At 46.9% G+C, this 19,900-nt stretch overlaps 1 protein-coding gene across 1 annotated transcript in view; it reads left to right on the forward strand.

The window, feature by feature from the left end:
• LOC130125490 (tripartite motif-containing protein 67) overlaps positions 1 to 19,689 on the forward strand; it is a 72,816-nt gene extending 53,127 nt beyond the window's left edge. Inside the window, exons 9-12 of the mRNA XM_056295065.1 lie at positions 9,235 to 9,359; positions 11,094 to 11,272; positions 16,920 to 17,082; positions 19,642 to 19,689. Coding sequence (XP_056151040.1) covers positions 9,235 to 9,359; positions 11,094 to 11,272; positions 16,920 to 17,082; positions 19,642 to 19,689 — 515 coding nt within the window. The remainder of the gene's footprint in view (positions 1 to 9,234; positions 9,360 to 11,093; positions 11,273 to 16,919; positions 17,083 to 19,641) is intronic.
• The last annotated feature ends 211 nt before the right edge of the window (positions 19,690 to 19,900 follow it).

Consider the following 19,900-nt stretch of genomic DNA (forward strand, 5'->3'; position numbering starts at 1 on the left):
TCAAGCAGCAGTAATTTGGTACACCTTTATAGACTTCTGCAACCAACAAATTTACTGGAGGGGTGGATCGCATCTATTGACAAAATACTCTATTAAGCTGAACCAGACAAGGACCACAAACCACTGGGTGAGCAAAACTGAGTAGTCAAACCATCAATCAGTTTCATGTGGACCCCCCCCCCCCGGTTCTCAGTTCAGGGAGGGTCGTCCCCTCTTCACATAGATGGCCTCTTTGACTCCCCCGTTCAAACCAGCGTTCCTCCCTATCAAGGATGTACACATCCTCATCCTTCAAAGAGTGGCCACTGGCCTGTAGATGATGTAGACTGTGGAGTCCTGGCCTGTAGATGGTGTAGACTGTGGAGTCCTGGTCTGACATGTTAGTGCTCCTGTGTTGTGTCATCCTCTTGGCCAGCATCTGTTTAGTTTCCCCAATGTACAAGTCACAACAATCCTCCTGGCACTTAACAGCTACACTATATTGCTCTGTTTGTGCCGGGGGAGCCGATCTTTGGGGTGGACCAACTTCTGGTGCAGCGTGTTTTGGGGTTTGAAAGCAACTGACACGCGGTGTTTGGAAAATACGCGTCTCAACTTTTCCGACAGTCCCGCCACATACAGAATCACCACTGGTGATTCCATAAGAAGTCTGTGGAGAGGGAAGGACCATCCCTGAACTGAGGGGGCTAAGAATACATCTGTCACCATCTTACAATGCTGTGATTTCAGGAACACTTTGTCATTTCATTTCATGTGCTTGCGTACATGCAACACAAAGACAAAAACACATCCAAAAACTACAAGAACACACATATCCAAACTAACACATAGTATATCCAAACTCACACATATATCCAAACTAAACAAAAAAAAAAAAATGTCCAGAGAATGAACGCCAGCCGGGATGACTGTCGGAACTGCCGGTCTGCATGGGCTAGCAGTTAGCTTTGCCTGCCCCACTTCCACGCCCTGTTAGACTGCTCTCAGTGTTTCTGCCTCGGGTGCAGCTCCAGGCAGGGCCGTGTTCCTTGAGCCCACATGATGCAGCAGACCAGGCTCTCCCAGCCGATCCAGCACCACCTCTCCCAGCAGTCAAACGAAGACAAAACTTAAACGCATATGTGGACAAAGACGCTGCATGGACGGTACTGGGTGAGGCCGCTGCAAACGTGAATTTGCGCCGCCATCTCCCCACACTGGAAGCGGAATTGCCATTGTAACTCTAGTTAATGGTCCCGCCCATATTTGCATATGAAATTGATTGTTGGTTTCGGTCGTTATGCCACTGTATTGTTTATAAGGGTGAGACACCTGCAGCCAGTTTAGACTGAAGACGTCACTGAGATGATGATGAAACGTTTCTCTCAACAAACGTTGTGTCCACTTGAACTGACTCAACTTCCTGTGATTTTCTTACTTGGATTACTGAGCAAGCATAAAGACACTTCACAACCGATTTTGTTTTGTTTTGTTTTGTTTTTCCCCTTTTTTTCCTCCCCAACCTGGCCAACTACCCCACTCTTCCGAGCCGTCCCGGTCGCTGCTCCACCCCCTCTGCTGATCCGGGGAGGACTGCAGACTACCACATACCTCCTCCGATACATGTGGAGGCACCAGCTGCTTCTTTTCACCTGACAGTGAGGAGTTTCACCAGGGGGACGTAGCGCATGGGAGGATCACGCTATTCCCCCCCAGTTCCCCCTCCTCCCCCTGAACAGGCGCCCCGACCTACCAGAGGAGGCGCTAGTGCAGCGACCAGGACACAAACCCACATCTGGCTTCCCACCTGCAGACACGGCCAATTTGTGTCTGTAGGGACGCCCTACTAAGCCGGAGGTAACATGGGGATTCGAACCGGCGATCCCCGTGTTGGTAGGGAACGGAATAGACCGCCACACTACCCGGACACCCCACACAATTGATTTTGTTTGAACAGTAATTAATGACTTTGTTGGCATTATTTATTGACGTTTTAACAAATGATCAACCTGTTTGTCAGCACGCGGTGTTCAGAGTGGTTTTAGGTGAGATGGTCATGTGATATGGTGATATATATGGTGATATATATAGTGATATGGTGATCTGCGTTGGCCTTCACCTTTTGCAGACCTGCTCTTGTCTGTGAGGATCATTGTTAAACGGCAACATCTCGAACACATGATTCAAAATTCAAAAAAAGGACTGGTTGTTAAAATCCCTAGTGTTTGCACTGCAACAGTTTCGGTGGAAATTGAACTGGAGATGTCTGCCAAGTTGACATTGCCACCACCAGGACACATCATCAGTTGTGTACCTCAGCATCACAGGGTGTTTCGGCCTTTTATCACAAGACACCCTCTGCTGAGGCTGGCCCACCACAGGTTGATCGGTCCTGGGTGTGTGACTTGTGGTTAGCTGTTCACCCTGGCAGCCCAGATGGCATCTCTCCTTTTTATCCAGATCCAGTGGCTAGTCCTCTCAGCAGTGTTGGCTAGCTCTTTGATCACTCTCCTGTGGGCCTGCCCCCTGACTCCTAGTTCCCTCAGGAGTTTTGCTGTGGAGCTGGCAACAAAGCCCCTACAACCCACCTCCACAGGGTGCACCTTCACCTTCCAGCCTCTTTCCTCTGCTTCGGCTGCTAGATTAGCGTCCCGCAGCTTCTTTCACTCGTACGCTTCATCGACTGCATCCTCCCAGGGGACTGTCAGCTCAATGATGTAAGCGAGCTGGTTAGAATTGGACCAGAGGACGAGGTCTGGTCGCAAGGTGGTTGTTGCAATCTCTGTCGGGAAGATGAGCTTCTGTTAAATGAATTTAACCTGGAAGAGGGAGATAGCTTAAAACGTTCTTCATGTTGTGGGGAAGAACAGGTTTTGCAGCACAACACACTGGAGGAAGAGGAGATGACAACAGTTAATGACACAATAGTTAATAATGACAGAACAGTTACTGAGCACCGTGACTGGTGTAATGGTGTAGTCATTTACCTGAGCATTTTATCAGCTGTCTTCCTGTTTTTACTGTGCATTGTGGCTTCAGAGCAGGCTGTATGAGAATATTATCATTTTATTGTTATCATAATTTTATCATTCATTGCTAGTGTTGTCATAATGAGGGTTTATTTTGATCAGGAAACAGACAGAGCTCACATCCGACTGGAGATGTCTGGAGGTCAATGTGTCCATTTGAGGTGCAGCGTGACACCAAAATGAGGAATTTTCTAGAAGTGGAGACATGAAACGATGCTGTTTCAGTGTTTTTTTTAGGTTCCTATTCGACAGTCAGACACAGTCAGCATCAAACAGCCATGGTTCATGGGAGCTTAAACCAGCATGGCTTCTTACAAAGCCAGCCTGTGGCATGGCACCCAGAGATAAGTGGTGTATGTGTGTGTGTGTGCGTGTGTGCGTGCATGTGTGCGTGTGTGTGTGTGTGTGTGTGTGTGTGTGTGATTCAGAAGGGGGTGGCTGTGTCTGTGTTTCTATGTCATCAGACTTGTGCTTGCCAGATGGGTTTTGGGCATCAGTATGGCAGCATGGCGTCTGTCTGATGAGAATCATCTCTGACTTTACTGATATTCGGTCATGTTTTGCTTGTGCAAGAGGCTTCGTTAATTACACCAAACTGCACTGGGTCAAGCTTGCTAGCGGCGCTCGCTGTGGGTTTTCCGTATGAAGGGACAGAAGGGGTTTAATCGAGGGAGTACCAACACAGAGGGGGCTGGGACAGCCGGGTGCATGATAGATGTGGTGAGGGAATTGAAGGGATGGGTAGGGATGATGGTTCGGGGAAGATGGAGATGGGGGAGGAGAATTGGAGAGGAGCACCGTAGAAAGGAAAGAAAGAGATTGCATGCGAAAATAAAAGCAGAGGAGTGATTAGACGATGGAAGGCAATGGAAAAAGCAGTGGTGGAAAGGAGGGGGAAGTAGAACAATGTCAAATTTTCAAGCGGGAAGTGGGGTGAGGGTGAACAGTTTGCCACATATGCTGCCTCTGCCAACTGTGATAACAATGGGCAACAGAGTCTGTTTTAGAATAGATAACTGTCCCCCCCCCCCCACCCCCATTGTCTTTTCCGTCCATAGCCCCTCTCTTTCCATCCTCCCCATTCTTCTCACTCCAGCCCCTCTCAACCTAAGGTTTGCATCCACTTAAACAGAGCAAGAATGAGAGACCCTTCCTCAGAAATGCGGGTTAGTGTAGCGGTCTATTCCATTGCCTACCAACACGGGGCTAGCCGGTTCGAATCCCCGTGTTGCCTCCGGCTTGGCCGGGCGTCCCTACATACACAATTGGCCGTGTCTGCGGGTGGGAAGCCAGATGTGGGTATGTGTCCTGGTTGCTGCGCTAGCGCCTCCTCTGGTCAGTCGGGGTGCCTGTTCGGGGGAGGAGGGGGAAATAACGTGATCCTCCCACGCGCTACGTCCCCCGGGCAAAACTCCTCACTGTCAGGTGAAAAGAAGTGGCTGGCGACTCCACATGTATCGGAGGAGCCATGTGGTAGTCTGCAGCCCTCTGCATTCTGCAGGCAGTCTGCAGGTAGAGGGAGTGGAGCAGCGACCGGGACAGCTCGGAAAATAGGGTAATTGGCCAAGTACAACTGGGGAGAAAAAGGGGGAACCCCCCCTCAAAAAATGCTAGTTAGCTATCCTACAGAGGCAAAAAACAACTTGCTAAAGTTGCAGCTGCAAAATCAACATTGCTTCTGAATATGTTCTCTTGAGGGGTGTATTTCTGTTTGTGTGTTTTAACCTTTCATGTCACCTCCCATGCCATGGCGCACCATGTGGTTGCAGTTGGCTGATGAACCATTTATATATTTTGATAGTTGATGCGGCGACCCTAAGTGCTTGGCTGAGATCCGCCACCGTCACTGACATCCATTTTATTGAGAGTGTGTGTAGTGCTCTGTTCTGCCAGGATGTCCCCATGCTGCAAACACACCAGAACACACGGCAGTGAATGGATTTAGAAAATCATCATCACTCTCTATTTCCATTATATACGAATAACTGGACCATTACTATATCTATGACATGAAATGTCAGCATTTGTGAACACATTTATTTCCTGACATGCAGTCCTTGGTCATATGATCTCCCTTCCAAGCAGTTCCACTGGCATTAATGTGGTATTGATTGGGTAGCTGGTCTATGAATGATAATGAGACGACCAAGGAGGCGTCCCTAGCAGGCTGACAAGAGATTTATGACTGCTAGGCTAGTTAGCTTAAAGCAGAGACAGGGTCACTGTTTTTCAAACCAGACCAGAGCTCCTTTATCTGTCTTTGTCTAGCCAAGAACTGAGGATCTCTAGTAGCAAACTTACCATAAAAATCAACTGTTTCCTGTTTTCCATGTGTTAAAAATCTTAAATCAAATCAAATCGTAAATATGCTGTGATGAAAAGCAGACCTCAGGAATATTCATCAGACATTTTACATATCTGGAGAAAATAGGCTTCTTGCAATCAAATGGTGAACACATTCAACAATTTAAATGCACAGAAAATTGTCTTTTCATACCATTAGATTAGAGGAGATTGTTTTATTAGCCACATGACCAAGGCTGGTGGAATTTGTTTTCGGTACACATTAGACTCTGCAGCACAATACATACATGGACAACAACAGACACTCCACATATTATCACGAAAAATACAGTTACACAATAACAGAAATAAACATATCACGCAGAACAATTAGGTGAATGGTGGTATCTATGCCCATGGTGTGTGAGGAGGGGACTACAGGGAAAAATTCACAGTCCTGATGGCTAGGGGAAAAAACTGTTTGTGACACGTTTAGTCTTAGTGGACAGTGACCTGTAGCGCCTTGCTGGAAGAGGTGATGAGCAGGATGTGAGGGGTCAAAGATGATCTTCTTTGCTCATGTTACAGTCTGGTTAGTATGTAGAGATTCAACTGAGGGGAGTGCGTTGCCTATGATTTTGGATGCCTTGTTGACAATCCACTACAGTTGTTTCCATGTTTGACTGTCCGTGCCGCTATACCATACTAGAAGATACCATAATAGAAGATGTTATGATGGACTTGATAATGTTTGAGTAAAACATACAAAAACGAGAGGGGTGTGACGATACACCAGTCAAACATGAAGTGCCTGCAACCTACCAGTAATGTGCAATGCACAGTGGCAACCTGGTGAGATGGAGGAGAGGCCAGGGCAGGAGTCAAACCACAGTCCCCAGAATCTCCAGGCACTTGACGAAGAGGGAGGCAGGAACAGCATCACTGATGCATCAGAGGAGACAAGGCACCAGGAGGAGAGTGAAGACACTCGGGACGCAAGATGACCTATGCCGAACACCCGTGCAGGAGATGCTTGGAAAGAGCCAGTTAACTGGCCCACTGCTGCAGCAAAGAAGGCATGGGAGATGTTTGATCACAATGTGAGCCAGGTACTGGAAGCAGTGATTGCTGGAGACGTGGGTAAGAAGCTCAGGGCCATGTCTTCAATCATCTGGAGCGTAGAGGCTGGTTGTTTCAGGAAGAAGGAGAGGAAAGCCAGAGCAAACACCCAGCCAAAGGAACACAGGCGTCGGAAGGAGATAGCAATCCTGAGAAGGGATCTGCGGAGGCTGAAGAAGGCTTTTTGTGAAGCGACAGGGGATGAGAAATCAGCACTCACCAAAAATACGAGAAAACCTGAGAGAGCACATTAAGATCTTGTACCGAGCCGAGTGCCACCGCAGGGACAGGAAGTGACAGAGGAAGGAAAGGGTGGCCTTCACCAAGAACCCATTCAAATTTCTGTTGAAACTTCTGGGTGATAAAAGATCAGGGGAGTTGAAAGCAACAAAGGAGGAGGTTGAGGGGCACCTCCATCAAGGCCACAGTGACCCTAGAAGGGAGGACAGCTTGGAGGAGTTTGAGAAACGCATCACACCAGCTGAACCAACTATCCCCTTCAGAGTAGAGGAACCAAGCTGGGAGGAAGTCAACAACTTTCTCAGGAAGGCCAGAGTAAAATCAGCCCCAGGGTCAAATAGCATTCTGTACAAGGTGTACAAGTATTGTGAACAGTTCAGGAGATGATTTTGGAAGTTACTGAAGGTAGCATGGAAGAAGAACTTACTCAAAAAGAAGACTCCAGAGAAATAAAACAATTCCGTAAAATCTCACTCCTCAACGTAGAAGGGAAATCTTCTTGGGATTATGGCAAGGAGGCTGACCACTTTCGTGTTGGACAACGAGTGTATGGGCCCTTCAGTTCAGAAAGTTGGTGTTCTGGGGGCACCTGGCTGTCTTGAGCACCAGTGTAATCTCTAAGATCATTGAGAATGCGAAGAGGAACCACGGTCACTCGAGAGTACTGTGGCTTGATCTAAACAATGCCTATGGAACAATACACTACAAGCTAGTGGACACAAAACTGAAAACCTAACATTTTCTGGAACAAATCCAGAAGCTGTTGCTTCGACAGGTTCAACATGCGTTTCACCTGGCAGAGACTGGAGGTGGGCATTATCACTGGGTGTACAATCTCAGTGATTCTGTTTTCTGCAGCGATGAACCTTCTTGTCAAGTCAGCAGAGAAGTTACGTCGGGGTGCGGTACAGGCAAGCGGCATCCAGGAAGTGCCCATCAGGGCATTGATGTACGACCTCACCATCACAGCGAAATCAGTACTTGAAGGGAGATGGATTTTGGAGGACTTGGTCGAACTCACCGATTGGGCAAGGATGGCATTCAAACCTGCAAAATCCAGAAGCCTGGTACTGCGGGGGGGGGGGTGTCCAGGATCGGTTTCACCAATGCTGACACGACCAACACAGTTGACTGCTGGTGTGGAGCAGACAAGGAAGAAGCCAAAGCATCTTTCTGATGGTCTTCGTTTCATCTACTTCCTCAGGTCAGGGGAGAGTGCAGCAGCAGAGATGAGGAGCAAAGGGGTCCTGGCTATAGCAAGCGACTGGGAGATGTGGGCAGATCTTAAGAAACAGCTCAAATTCCCAGAGGAGATAACCCACACTTGCCTCAGACCAGATATTGTCCTCTGGTTTGAAGGTACCAAGCATGTGGTTCTTAATGAGCTTACAATGTCCTGGGGAGAGAGGATGGAGGGGGCACATGAGTGCAAGCTAAAGAAATATCAGACCCTCATCTTCGAGAGCCAGCGTAAATGGATGTAAAACCTGGAATCTGCCAGTGGAAGTTGGCTGCAGGGGCTTGCAAGGCAGTCGCTCTGGAGAGATCTTGGACTGCTTGGGATTGGAAGGGCTTGCTAGGAAGCGGCTGGTAGTCAACATCACCAAACAGGCAGAGGCGGCATCCCAGTGGATCTGGATAAAGTGGAATGAGCGGCAGCAGAACCAACCTGGTGATGGGCTAAAAATATCATAGACTTGAGTGGTGGACAGTGGGGGTCATACCGGAACGCTCGTTCTATCGTCGAGACACCCTGAGATGTCATGGGGTTAAATTGAAGAAGCATTGAGGAACAGGGGTGGCTATTTGAAAACCTGCAGAGCCCACTCAGCTCAGCCCAGTTTGGAGGGAGGTGCCATGAGGGAGGGACAGAAGGAAAGGGCGTTGCCACTGGCTCACAGATGGCCCAAGGGCAAATACATGTAAAGGTGAGCCGGATGCGATAGCCCTTATCGTATTTTGTACATATATATTCTGGTTTGTTTTGTGCTGTCGATCGCCATCTGCTGCTAAAACAAGATATCGTTGATATGCTCCGTGGCTGCTGCATAAAGGACTACTGGTTGATTTCTTACACAGCTATTGCCCACTGATCTGGATCTGCTCTCAGGCAACTGCTCTAAGAAATTCTAATATTGGCTCAAGCATTTTGGTATTTCAACAGCAGTCATGACCAGTTATTCATCAGAAGCATGGTCACGCTGCAGTTCAGCTATTTGAAGCAGAAGGCAAGGCCAAGGGGCCATGGATGGAACAAATGTGTATGTGATAAACAAATTCGTCTTGTAGCACTTTTCTTGAAAAAATGTAGGGATAGCTTGAGGCATGTTTTTTTTTTTTTTTTCCAACATCTCTTGCACTACTGTCAGAGACTATATGACCAGTTCACTGGACACATCATTAGCCACAGAGAGCATTCTCTAAGTCTATACAGTTATCTAATGTCTGTGTGGGTTAAAATTCTGGTATAGATGGTCGTTAAGTAGTGAATATATTGTCTGACTAACCCATGTTTTTAAAAAAAGAATAGCCTAGCACCAAAGTGTAACGTGACGGCTGAATGTCAGTTGTTTTACTTCTCCAGTGGCCTGGTTCACCTTTGACCCGACCTCGGCCCACCGTGACATTGTTCTGACTAATGAGAACCAGACCGTCACCTGTAACAGCTACGATGACCGTGTGGTGCTGGGGACGGCTGCTTTCTCCAAGGTAAACTGTGTCTGGGTGTGCGTATTTGTGTGCGTGCGTGTGTGTGTCTGTGTGTGTGCGCATGAGTTTTCTGACAGAACTTATGATCACCACGAAAGCTCAGTCAAAGCAGTAATTCAGGAGATCCTTCTATGTCAAAAATAAGCGTTACCTCTCTGAAGGTAGTTAGTTACTACCATGAAGGTACACTTCTGTTCTATGCTGCTTATATTGAAGATATTTTCTAGATTCATTTAAGTCCTAGGTGGTCATCTTCTGACAATATGCATTGACGTAATATACACCGATCAGCCAAAACATTAAGACCACCTGAGGACACTGCCATCAGGGAATACTGTTGCCATGAAGAGGTGTACCTGGTCTGCAACGATGTTCAGGTGGGTGGTACGTGTCAAAGTAACATCCACATGAATACCAGGACCCAGGGTTTCCCAGCAGAACATTGCCCAGAAAATCACACTGCCTCCACCGGCTTGCCTTCTTCCCATAGTGCATCCTGATGCCATCTCTTCCCCAGGTATATGACACACACACACACACACACACACACACACACACACACACACACACACACACACACACACACACACACCCGGCCGTCCACATGATGTAAAAGAAAATGTGATTCATCAGACCAGGCCACCTTCTTCCATTGCTCCATGGTCCAGTTCTGACACTAACGTGTCCACTGTAGGTGCCTTCTGTGGTGGACAGGGGTCATCATGGGCACTCTGACCGGTCTGCAGCTACACAGCCTCATACACAGCAACCTGTGTGTTGTGACACCTGTCTATCATAGCCAGCATGAACATTTTCAGCAATCTGAGCTACAGTAGCTCTTCTTGGGATCAGACCAGATGGGCTAGTCCAGCGTTTCTCAAACCTCTCCTGGAGGACCACGTGTCCTGCATGTTTTAGAGCTCTCCCTGCTCCAAACACAGCTGATTTAAATGATCAGTTTTGTTATTCGGCAGCTTCAGGAGCTCATAACGAGTTGATCATTTGAATCAGCTATGTTGGAGCAGGGAGAGATCTAAAACATGCAGGACAAGTGGTCCTCCAGGAGAGGTTTGAGAAACGCTGGGCTAGCCTTCACTCCCCATGCGCATCAATGAACCTTGGGCGCCCATGACTCTGTCATCGGTCCACCAGTTGTCCTTCTTTGGACCACTTTTGGTAGGTATTGACCACTGCATACTGTGAACACCCCAAAGGACCTGACGGTGTGGAGATGCCCTGACCCAGTCATCCACTACTGCTACTACTACTACTACTACTTCTACTACAACATCTAACCATCACAATTTGGCCCTTGTCAAAGTCACCCGGATCCTTATGTTTGCCCATTTTTCCTGCTTCCAACACATCAACTTCAAGAACTGGCTGTTCACTTTCTGCCTAATACATCCTATCCCTTGACAGGCGCCACTGTAATGAGCTAATCAATGTTATCGACTGACCTGTCAGTGGTTTTAATGTTTTGGCTGGTCAGTGTACTTGGTACTGGGAATTAACTTTTCTAAAATCAGTATTTCAGACATAAACATTAATTTATTTTAATGAACCTTACAGATTTCCATTCTTCTCTAAACTGTTGTCCCGTTATTTATTTTATTTATATGTTCATGCTGTTGCAATGTACCAGGTCATGTGACTAAAGACTTTATTTTGGCGTCTTGTAACATTTCTTGCATCTGATCTGTATCTCACCTCTGACCTCTTTCTCTAATCTAGGGCATCCACTACTGGGAGGTCAGCATTGATCGCTATGACAACCATCCAGACCCAGCGTTCGGTGTGGCACGGATCAACACTATGAAAGACATGATGCTCGGGAAGGACGACAAGGCCTGGGCTATGTACGTGGACAACAACCGCTCCTGGTTCATGCACAACAACTCCCACACCAATCGGTAAGGGACACACACACACACACACACACACACACACACACACACACACCTGCACAGCTCTCAGTATGAGATAAAGCTGTTGAAACTGGTTTCCCTAATCAGTTTCCCATTATGAGCTATTGGGTCTAGGTTCTCATCTCATCTCATCTCATCATCAGCTGCTTCTCTGGGGTAGCAGCAAGCTAAGTAGGGCACTCCAGGCATCCCCCTCCCCAGCAACGCCCTCCAGCTCCTCCTTAGGGATCCCAAGACATTCCCAGGCTAGATTGGACATGTAGTCCCTCCAGCGAGTTCTGGGTCTACCCCGGGGTCTACTCCCAGTTGGCCGTGCCCGGAAAACCTCCAAAGGAAGGCGCCCAGGAGGCATCCTGATCAGATGCCCAAACCACCTCAACTGGCTCGTTCCGATGTGAAGGAGCAGCGGCTCTACTCCGAGCTCCCTCAGGATGTCCGAGCTCCTCACCCTATCTCTAAGGCTGAACCCAGATACCCTACGGAGGAAACTCATTTCAGCCGCTTGTATCCGTGATCTCACGGATTTTGGGTCACGATCCAAAGCTCATGACCATAGATGAGGGTTGGAACGAAGATTGACTGGTAAACTGAGAGCTTTGCCTTCCGGCTCAGGGAAGGTCTAGGATCTAGGGCTGTTACTTCAAATTTGAATATTGAAATTAATTAAAACTTGCATTTGTTTAAAAATGAATATGAATGGAGGAATTTGATATTCGGCTGAACCGAGCAAAGATGTATTTTTCTGTCACCAGGGCCTACGGTTCATCCTTAGGGAAATCAGATTCTGCCAGTTGACACATGTATGGCTGAACTATGGCAGTCATGCCTCAAGCTGCCGCTGCAGAAACTTCACTAGCTGAACACCACGTCGTTTGGGTCGCGTGTTTAAGACTTTTTGTCTCATGATACCTCTGGCTGCGTTCAATAGTGACTTCTACAGTTCAGGCTTTCTCTTTACATGTTATTTTTACATTTTAACTTCAAACTTGACATTCTACAAGACAATCTGACTTAAAAGTGAAACTCTTTCCATTGCCTACCAACATAGGGATCGCCGGTGCGAATCCCCGTGTTACCTACAGACACAATTGGCCGTGTCTGCAGGTGGGAAACCGGATGTGGATACGTGTACTGATCGTTGCACTAGCACTTCTTCTGGTCGGTCGGGGCGCCTCTTCGGGGGGGAGGGGGAACTGGGGGGAATAGCATGATTTTCTCACATGCTACATCCCCCTGGTGAAACTCCTCACTGTCAGGTGAAAAGAAATGGCTGGCGACTCCACATGTATCGGAAGAGGCATGTGGTAGTCTGCAGCCATCCCCGGATCAGCAGAGGGGGTGGAGCAACGACTGGGATGGCTTGGAAGAGTGGGGTAATTGGCCAAGTACAATTAGAGAGAAAAAAAATAAAGAAATGTGAAATACTTAAAAGTGAAAGCTATACCACAGCACATGGACATAGCTGAAGACTCAACGACCTGTTTATTAAAAACAAATATTCAAAAATTGCATCAGAATTGCATCTCTGCTCTTTGCAGATGATGTTGTTTTGTTGGCTTCATCAGAACGTGACCTCCAGCATGCACTGGGGCAGTTTGCAACTGAGTGTGAAATGGCTGGGATGAGAGTCAGCACCTCCAAGTCTGAGGCCATGGCTCTCTACCAGAAAATGGTGGATTGCTCCCTCCGGGTTGGGGTGGAGTTGATGCCTCAAGTGAAGGAGTTCAAGTATCTCGGGGTCTTGTTCACGAGTGAGGGTAGGATGGAGCGGGAGATTGACAGGTGGAATGGTGCAGCATCAGCCGTAATGCCAACGTTGTATAGGACCGTTGCAGTGAAGAGGGAGCTGAGCCAGAAGGCAAAGCTCTCAGTTTACCAGTCAACCTTAGTTCAAACCCTCACCTATGAGTAGGGCCCTACCAAATTCACGGTACATTTCGCTCAATTTCACGGACCTAGTTTCTCGAAAATCACAGATTTCACGGAATCTATAAGAAAAATGCGACATTTCACGGCAATTATTAAATTACACTTTTTATTCACACAGGGCCTGAATAGCCCAGCCTACTGTACACAGCATAACCGTACTGGTGGTTTAATGTAAGCATTGAGCATCCTGCGATGGTGCTTGGCTTCATGCTCTGTCTCTGCGATGAAAATACTTGTCCATGTTTTGACACGGCCCTCTCCGCGTCCAAAGAGTTCGTCGGGATTGACAGACAGCGCCACGCTACTTTAGCAAGGTGTGGTAGCCTAGATTCGGAGGATTTCCAAAAAGCTAGCGCTAGTAAAGTTGTGTCCACCTCTTGTGCGATGTGTTTGTAGTTTGGCAATTCCAGCCTACAGTTTTTGTCAAATCCAGGAATGTCCGTGCGGAGTGAGTTTAAATCCACCGTCAAAATAAGTGTTTGTGCAGGGTCAAAAATGCGCACTGCTTTCAGGAATTCGGCCGCTGGTTGTTTAAATCTACTTTGCGTAATGTTCTCGTTTGACTCGTCTCCGAACCACCTTGTGGTTCTTTTTCGGCAGCCCTCTTTTTGTGGAGATGAGTTTCACTTTCCAAGTGACGCTGAATCGTTGCTCGTCGACTGTGATCTAAGGAGATATTACAACTCGTACAAAATAATTTCCCGCCATCAGCGTGTAAAATATGTTTTCCAAACTCAATTACTCTGTCGTCTGCAGTCGTGTTTTTTGAGGCTTTAGATTTCGACATCTTCAGCACGTTAGGGCCTAAGCTAACATGCTGGCGACAGCTAACTCAAACTATGCTAGTAACAACTATGATCATTGCGACCACCCCGGATGCTCATTTAACCAATCAATGTCTTAGACACGTGAATGCTTTTATTCGCGCATCCAAAATGTCAATCATGTCAGCACAGTATTTTCTCAAACTGGTTGCGCACTTAAATTCTGCATTTCACTGCATTTCACGGCAAATGGTCAATTACACGGGAAGAGGCTGATTTCACGGTCCGTGACGCGATTTTCACGGCCGTGAATTTGGTAGGGCCCTACCTATGAGCTTTGGGTAGTGACCGAAACGGTGAGATTGAGGATACAAGCGGCTGAAATGAGTTTCCTCTGTAGGGTGTCTCACCTGGGCTCAGCTGTAGAGATAGGGTGAGGAGCGCGGACATCCGGAGGGAGCTCGGGGTAGAGCCACTGCTCTTTCGCATTGAAAGGAGCCAGTTGAGGTGGTTCGGGCATCTGATTAGGATGCCTCCTGGGCGCCTTCCTTTGGAGGTTTTCCGAGCACGTCCAACTTGGAGGAGACCCTGGGGTAGACCCAGAACTCACTGGAGGGTCTAGATGTCCAGTCTGGCCTGGGAACGTCTTGGGATCCCCTAAGAGGAGCTGGAGGGCGTTGCTGGGGAGAGGGACGTCTGGAGTGCCCTAGTTAGCTTGCTGCCACGGCGACCCGACCCCGGAGAAGCGGCTGATGATGAGAAGAAATGAGATGAGATGAGATGAAATATTCAAAAACACCAAGGATGAAATACATGAACTAAAACAAAGACTAACAACAAGATGTCTTGGCAGAAGGTCCTTGTTTGGGAGAGAGCTACACGGATCCCTGTTCCCATGGTTCAGCTCTCTCCCAGTCTTCCCAGTCCCTGTTTGCACCACTTAATCTGCCCTGAATTTAATAGACTAACTGATGGCAGCTGATCCACACCCGAATCTCCCTCACACCACTAACACCTCTTCCGCTCAGCGTCACAGCAAAATAAGACATTTGCAGCGGCATTGCCATTACCCTGTGACCTGCAACGTAGCTCTGGCGACACACCACCAGTACAACAAAAACACCAACACAGCTTGTTATCGCTTCCTTAACAGGCAGGGTACACGGACAGGAAACACGTGAGAGTAGAGTAGATTTTCCCTGAAGGCTTCAGCGAGAAACTTTGAATAAACGTAGTCACCTTTTTTGGATGGTGTTAGTGGACTACCTTAACAGTTGCCCCAGACGATGGGGACGGCTAAAGCCACGGAAGGTTAGATAGAATGTTCTGCACACACACACTGTTTTTGTTTGTTTGTTCTTTAGGGGTCTATGCATGCATTGCAGGGGCCCTGTTGTTATTGTAATGACATGACTCGGGGATGTCACATGACGATGTCACATGACACACGATGCTGGACATCATCTTCACATGACGCCCATGCTCTGATGTCACCGGTGCTGCGGGCAGCATGTATGGTTTGTGTGTTACCGCCTGCAGCTGCATTTCTTTTCTTTCGTATTCCGACCTTTCCACCTATCTGTTCTGTACTTGATGGTCTTTTAATGCCAATACCCTCCCCCCCTTCTTTTTTCCTGGTTATCTTCGCTCTAGGGATGGGAGGGAGGGGATGCATATGCATGATTGTGTGTTTGTGTCATGTTGAAAAAAAATTGCAAACCCCAATTAAAAAAAGAATAAACGTTTACAGCGTACTCCTACGTGGGGAAGATTCACATTTCGACGTGAAGAAAGTGTTCGGTAAAAATGAAAAAAAGAAAGAGCAAAGAAAAAAAGAGCGACTCATCTGCCACACGTCTCTAGACATAGCTCCGAAACAGGCAGTCTGACAGAACCGGAACCAAGGTGGTACCCCTTGTTCTTCCTCATCACCACCTTCTGCGTCAGATCCAGCAGCACAAAGCAATGCACACACACACACGCACATGTAGCATGACATGTACAGAGGCTGACAGCGAGACCCCCACCTAATGATGTCATAAGGGAGCAGAGCAAGACCCCCACCTAATGATGTCATCAGGGAGCAGAGCAAGACCCCCACCTAATGATGTCATCAGGGAGCAGAGCAGCCTGCACAACACTTCCACACATGTGTTTGCGTGTGTGTCTTAATGCCACGCTGCAGCAGAGGAAGCTGACACACACACACACACACACACACACAAACGCACACACTAACACCTAACTTAGAACACAACAGCTGCTCTGCACAGCACAACATGTAACTAGTGGCACTTCTTCACTCACTTCATAGGGGAGGCAGGTTCAAAGCTGACAGCATGAAATACCTGTCACCTGCACTGATTCAGGCACACATACACACACACACACACACACACACACAGTTGTGCAGTAATGTAGCCAGCAGGAGTGCTGGCATACAGAACAAGCTCACCTCCTCAGGTAAAATAAGCAGGTCTGACATCCTAATGATTCAGTTCCTTAGCATGACGCCACACCAGCCATGTCTGACAGAAGACCACAGCAGCATACACCTTATGGAATCCAACCTGGCTGTTGACTTTCCTTTGTTTTTTATTTATTTGTAGTTGGTGCAATAAAATACTGATTTAACTCGGACTCACACCTCAGCTTCGTAATTCAGTTTTATTCGCAGGCAAGCATTGTGCTGTTTCTCGCTAAAATGGTTAAGTAGCCCATCACGGCATCACTCTTTTGTAGTTTTACCCATCGTCTTCAACAATTCTAAGAATGAAAACTTATCTTCAGACTGTGGAAAAACCAGCTCCATGTGAACGTTGGTGCTCTTTGCATGTCAAGCCTTCCCATTCAGTCCAGATCTTCCTCTCGCTCTTGCTTGTTTATTCTGAACATGAGTGGACACACACTGACTCTCCACCCTTTGTGCTGGCGTGTAGAGCTGAAGGAGGCATCACCAAGGGCTCCACGGTGGGGGTGTTGCTGGACCTGACCAAACACACACTGACGTTCTACATCAACAAGGAGCAGCATGGACCAACTGCCTTTGAGAACCTTGACGGGGTCTTCATGCCTGCCGTCAGCCTCAACAGGAACGTTCAGGTCCGGGTCTGCACGTTTCTACATACTTGTGTTTGGGCAGTTGTAGATTGTGTGTTGATCTGCAGGGTGTGGTTTGTCCATTCGCTCTGCAGAGGCATGGGGCCAATTTAAAAGATGTTCTGCGAGGCCCTTCTGCACCACTTTCACATCCCTCCTTTCCCCTCTACTGATGGAGTTTACACAGCGTTAGCATTTTAGCGCTAGCTTGCCAAAGGACAAAGGAGGACTGAAAGGTCAGGAAGGGATGTGGCGGGCATCCGGGTGGCCTGGCGGTCTATTCTGTTGCCTACCAACACTGGGATCACCGGTTCGAATCCCCGTGTTACCTCCGGCTTGGTCGGGCCGGAGGTAACACAGGGACACGATTGGCCGTGTCTGCGGGTGGGAAGCCAGATGTGGGTATGTGTCCTGGTTGCTGCACTAGCGCCTCCTCTGGTCGGTTGGGGCACCTGTTAGGGGGGGAGGGGGAACTGGGGGGGAATAGCGTGATCCTCCCACGCGTTATGTCCCCCTGGTGAAACTCCTCACTGTCAGGTGAAAAGAAGCAACTGGCGACTCCACATGTATGGGAGGAGGCATGTGGTAGTCTGCAGCCCTCCCTGGATCAGCAGAGGGGCTGGAGCAGAGACCGGGATGGCTCGGAAGAGTGGGTTGATTGCCCAGATACAATTGGGCAGAAAAAGGGGATATATATATATATATATATATATATATATAAAACTTTGTTAAAAGAAACACTCAATAGTAGGGAAAGTGCTCAACAAATAAGGAGCAAAATAAAGAATTTACTTTTATACTATTTATTATTATTATAAAGAATTTACTTGACTCACTGGAGCATATATATATATATGATTTATATAACTGTTAAAAGAAACACTATATATATTATGATATCTATTATATATATATATAATATACACTACCGTTCAAAAGTTTGGGATCACCCAAACAATTTTGTGTTTTCCATGAAAAGTCACACTTATTCACCACCATATGTTGTGAAATGAATAGAAAATAGAGTCAAGACATTGACAAGGTTAGAAATAATGATTTGTATTTGAAATAAGATTTTTTTTACATCAAACTTTGCTTTCGTCAAAGAATCCTCCATTTGCAGTAATTACAGCATTGCAGACCTTTGGCATTCTAGCTGTTAATTTGTTGAGGTAATCTGGAGAAATTGCACCCCACGCTTCCAGAAGCAGCTCCCACAAGTTGGATTGGTTGGATGGGCACTTCTTTGAGCAGATTGAGTTTCTGGAGCATCACATTTGTGGGGTCAATTAAACGCTCAAAATGGCCAGAAAAAGAGAACTTTCATCTGAAACTCGACAGTCTATTCTTGTTCTTAGAAATGAAGGCTATTCCATGCGAGAAATTGCTAAGAAATTGAAGATTTCCTACACCGGTGTGTACTACTCCCTTCAGAGGACAGCACAAACAGGCTCTAACCAGAGTAGAAAAAGAAGTGGGAGGCCGCGTTGCACAACTGAGCAAGAAGATAAGTACATTAGAGTCTCTAGTTTGAGAAACAGACGCCTCACAGGTCCCCAACTGGCATCTTCATTAAATAGTACCTGTTAGAGCCTGTTTGTGCTGTCCTCTGAAGGGAGTAGTACACACCGGTGTAGGAAATCTTCAATTTCTTAGCAATTTCTCGCATGGAATAGCCTTCATTTCTAAGAACAAGAATAGACTGTCGAGTTTCAGATGAAAGTTCTCTTTTTCTGGCCATTTTGAGCGTTTAATTGACCCCACAAATGTGATGCTCCAGAAACTCAATCTGCTCAAAGAAGTGCCCATCCAACCAATCCAACTTGTGGGAGCTGCTTCTGGAAGCGTGGGGTGCAATTTCTCCAGATTACCTCAACAAATTAACAGCTAGAATGCCAAAGGTCTGCAATGCTGTAATTGCTGCAAATGGAGGATTCTTTAACGAAAGCAAAGTTTGATGTAAAAAAAATCTTATTTCAAATAAAAATCATTATTTCTAACCTTGTCAATGTCTTGACTCTATTTTCTATTCATTTCACAACATATTGTGGTGAATAAGTGTGACTTTTCATGGAAAACACAAAATTGTTTGGGTGATCCCAAACTTTTGAACGGTAGTGTATATCATATAATGTATATTATATTAAATATATATATATTTTTGACTGGCGGCCTGTCCAGGGTGTCTCGCCGCCTGCTGTGCAATGACTGCTGGGATAGGCTCCAGCATCCCCGCGACCCTGAGAGCAGGATAAGTGGTACAGATAATGGATGGATCTATTATATATATATATATTTATATATATAATATACATCACAAAATGTATATTATATATAATATATATTTAATATGATTTTATATATATATGAGTGCTTTAGGTGTCTAGAAAAGCGCTATATAAATGTGATTATTATTATTATTATTATTATTATAGTTTTCAGACAAACTAAAAACACATAGTATTTTGGTGTACTGGCTAGGATGCTAGCATGCTAAATTAGCATGAGTCTGTATGTCTGTGTGAACAGGCTTCTTATCTGAGCTCTTTTTGTCCATTGCAGGTCACCTTACTGACAGGCCTGGAGGTGCCAAAGACCATAAAACAGTAGGTGCTGTCTTCTCCCTCTGAGGGCCCTGGACACATGCCCACATCACATGGAGCCTCGCCCCACTCCCTTGATGGACCCACTCCAATAATGTCAGATGGGATCCCACTTCACCCCCCCCCCCACACACACACACACACTCCCCCAGCCTGTTTGAAGGTGCCCTTGGCCTTGGATTCATTTCAATGTGGAACATGCGCGGTACTTGGTGGCA

This window comes from Lampris incognitus, chromosome 15 (assembly GCF_029633865.1).
Source record: "Lampris incognitus isolate fLamInc1 chromosome 15, fLamInc1.hap2, whole genome shotgun sequence".
In the NCBI taxonomy this organism is placed as follows: domain Eukaryota; kingdom Metazoa; phylum Chordata; class Actinopteri; order Lampriformes; family Lampridae; genus Lampris; species Lampris incognitus.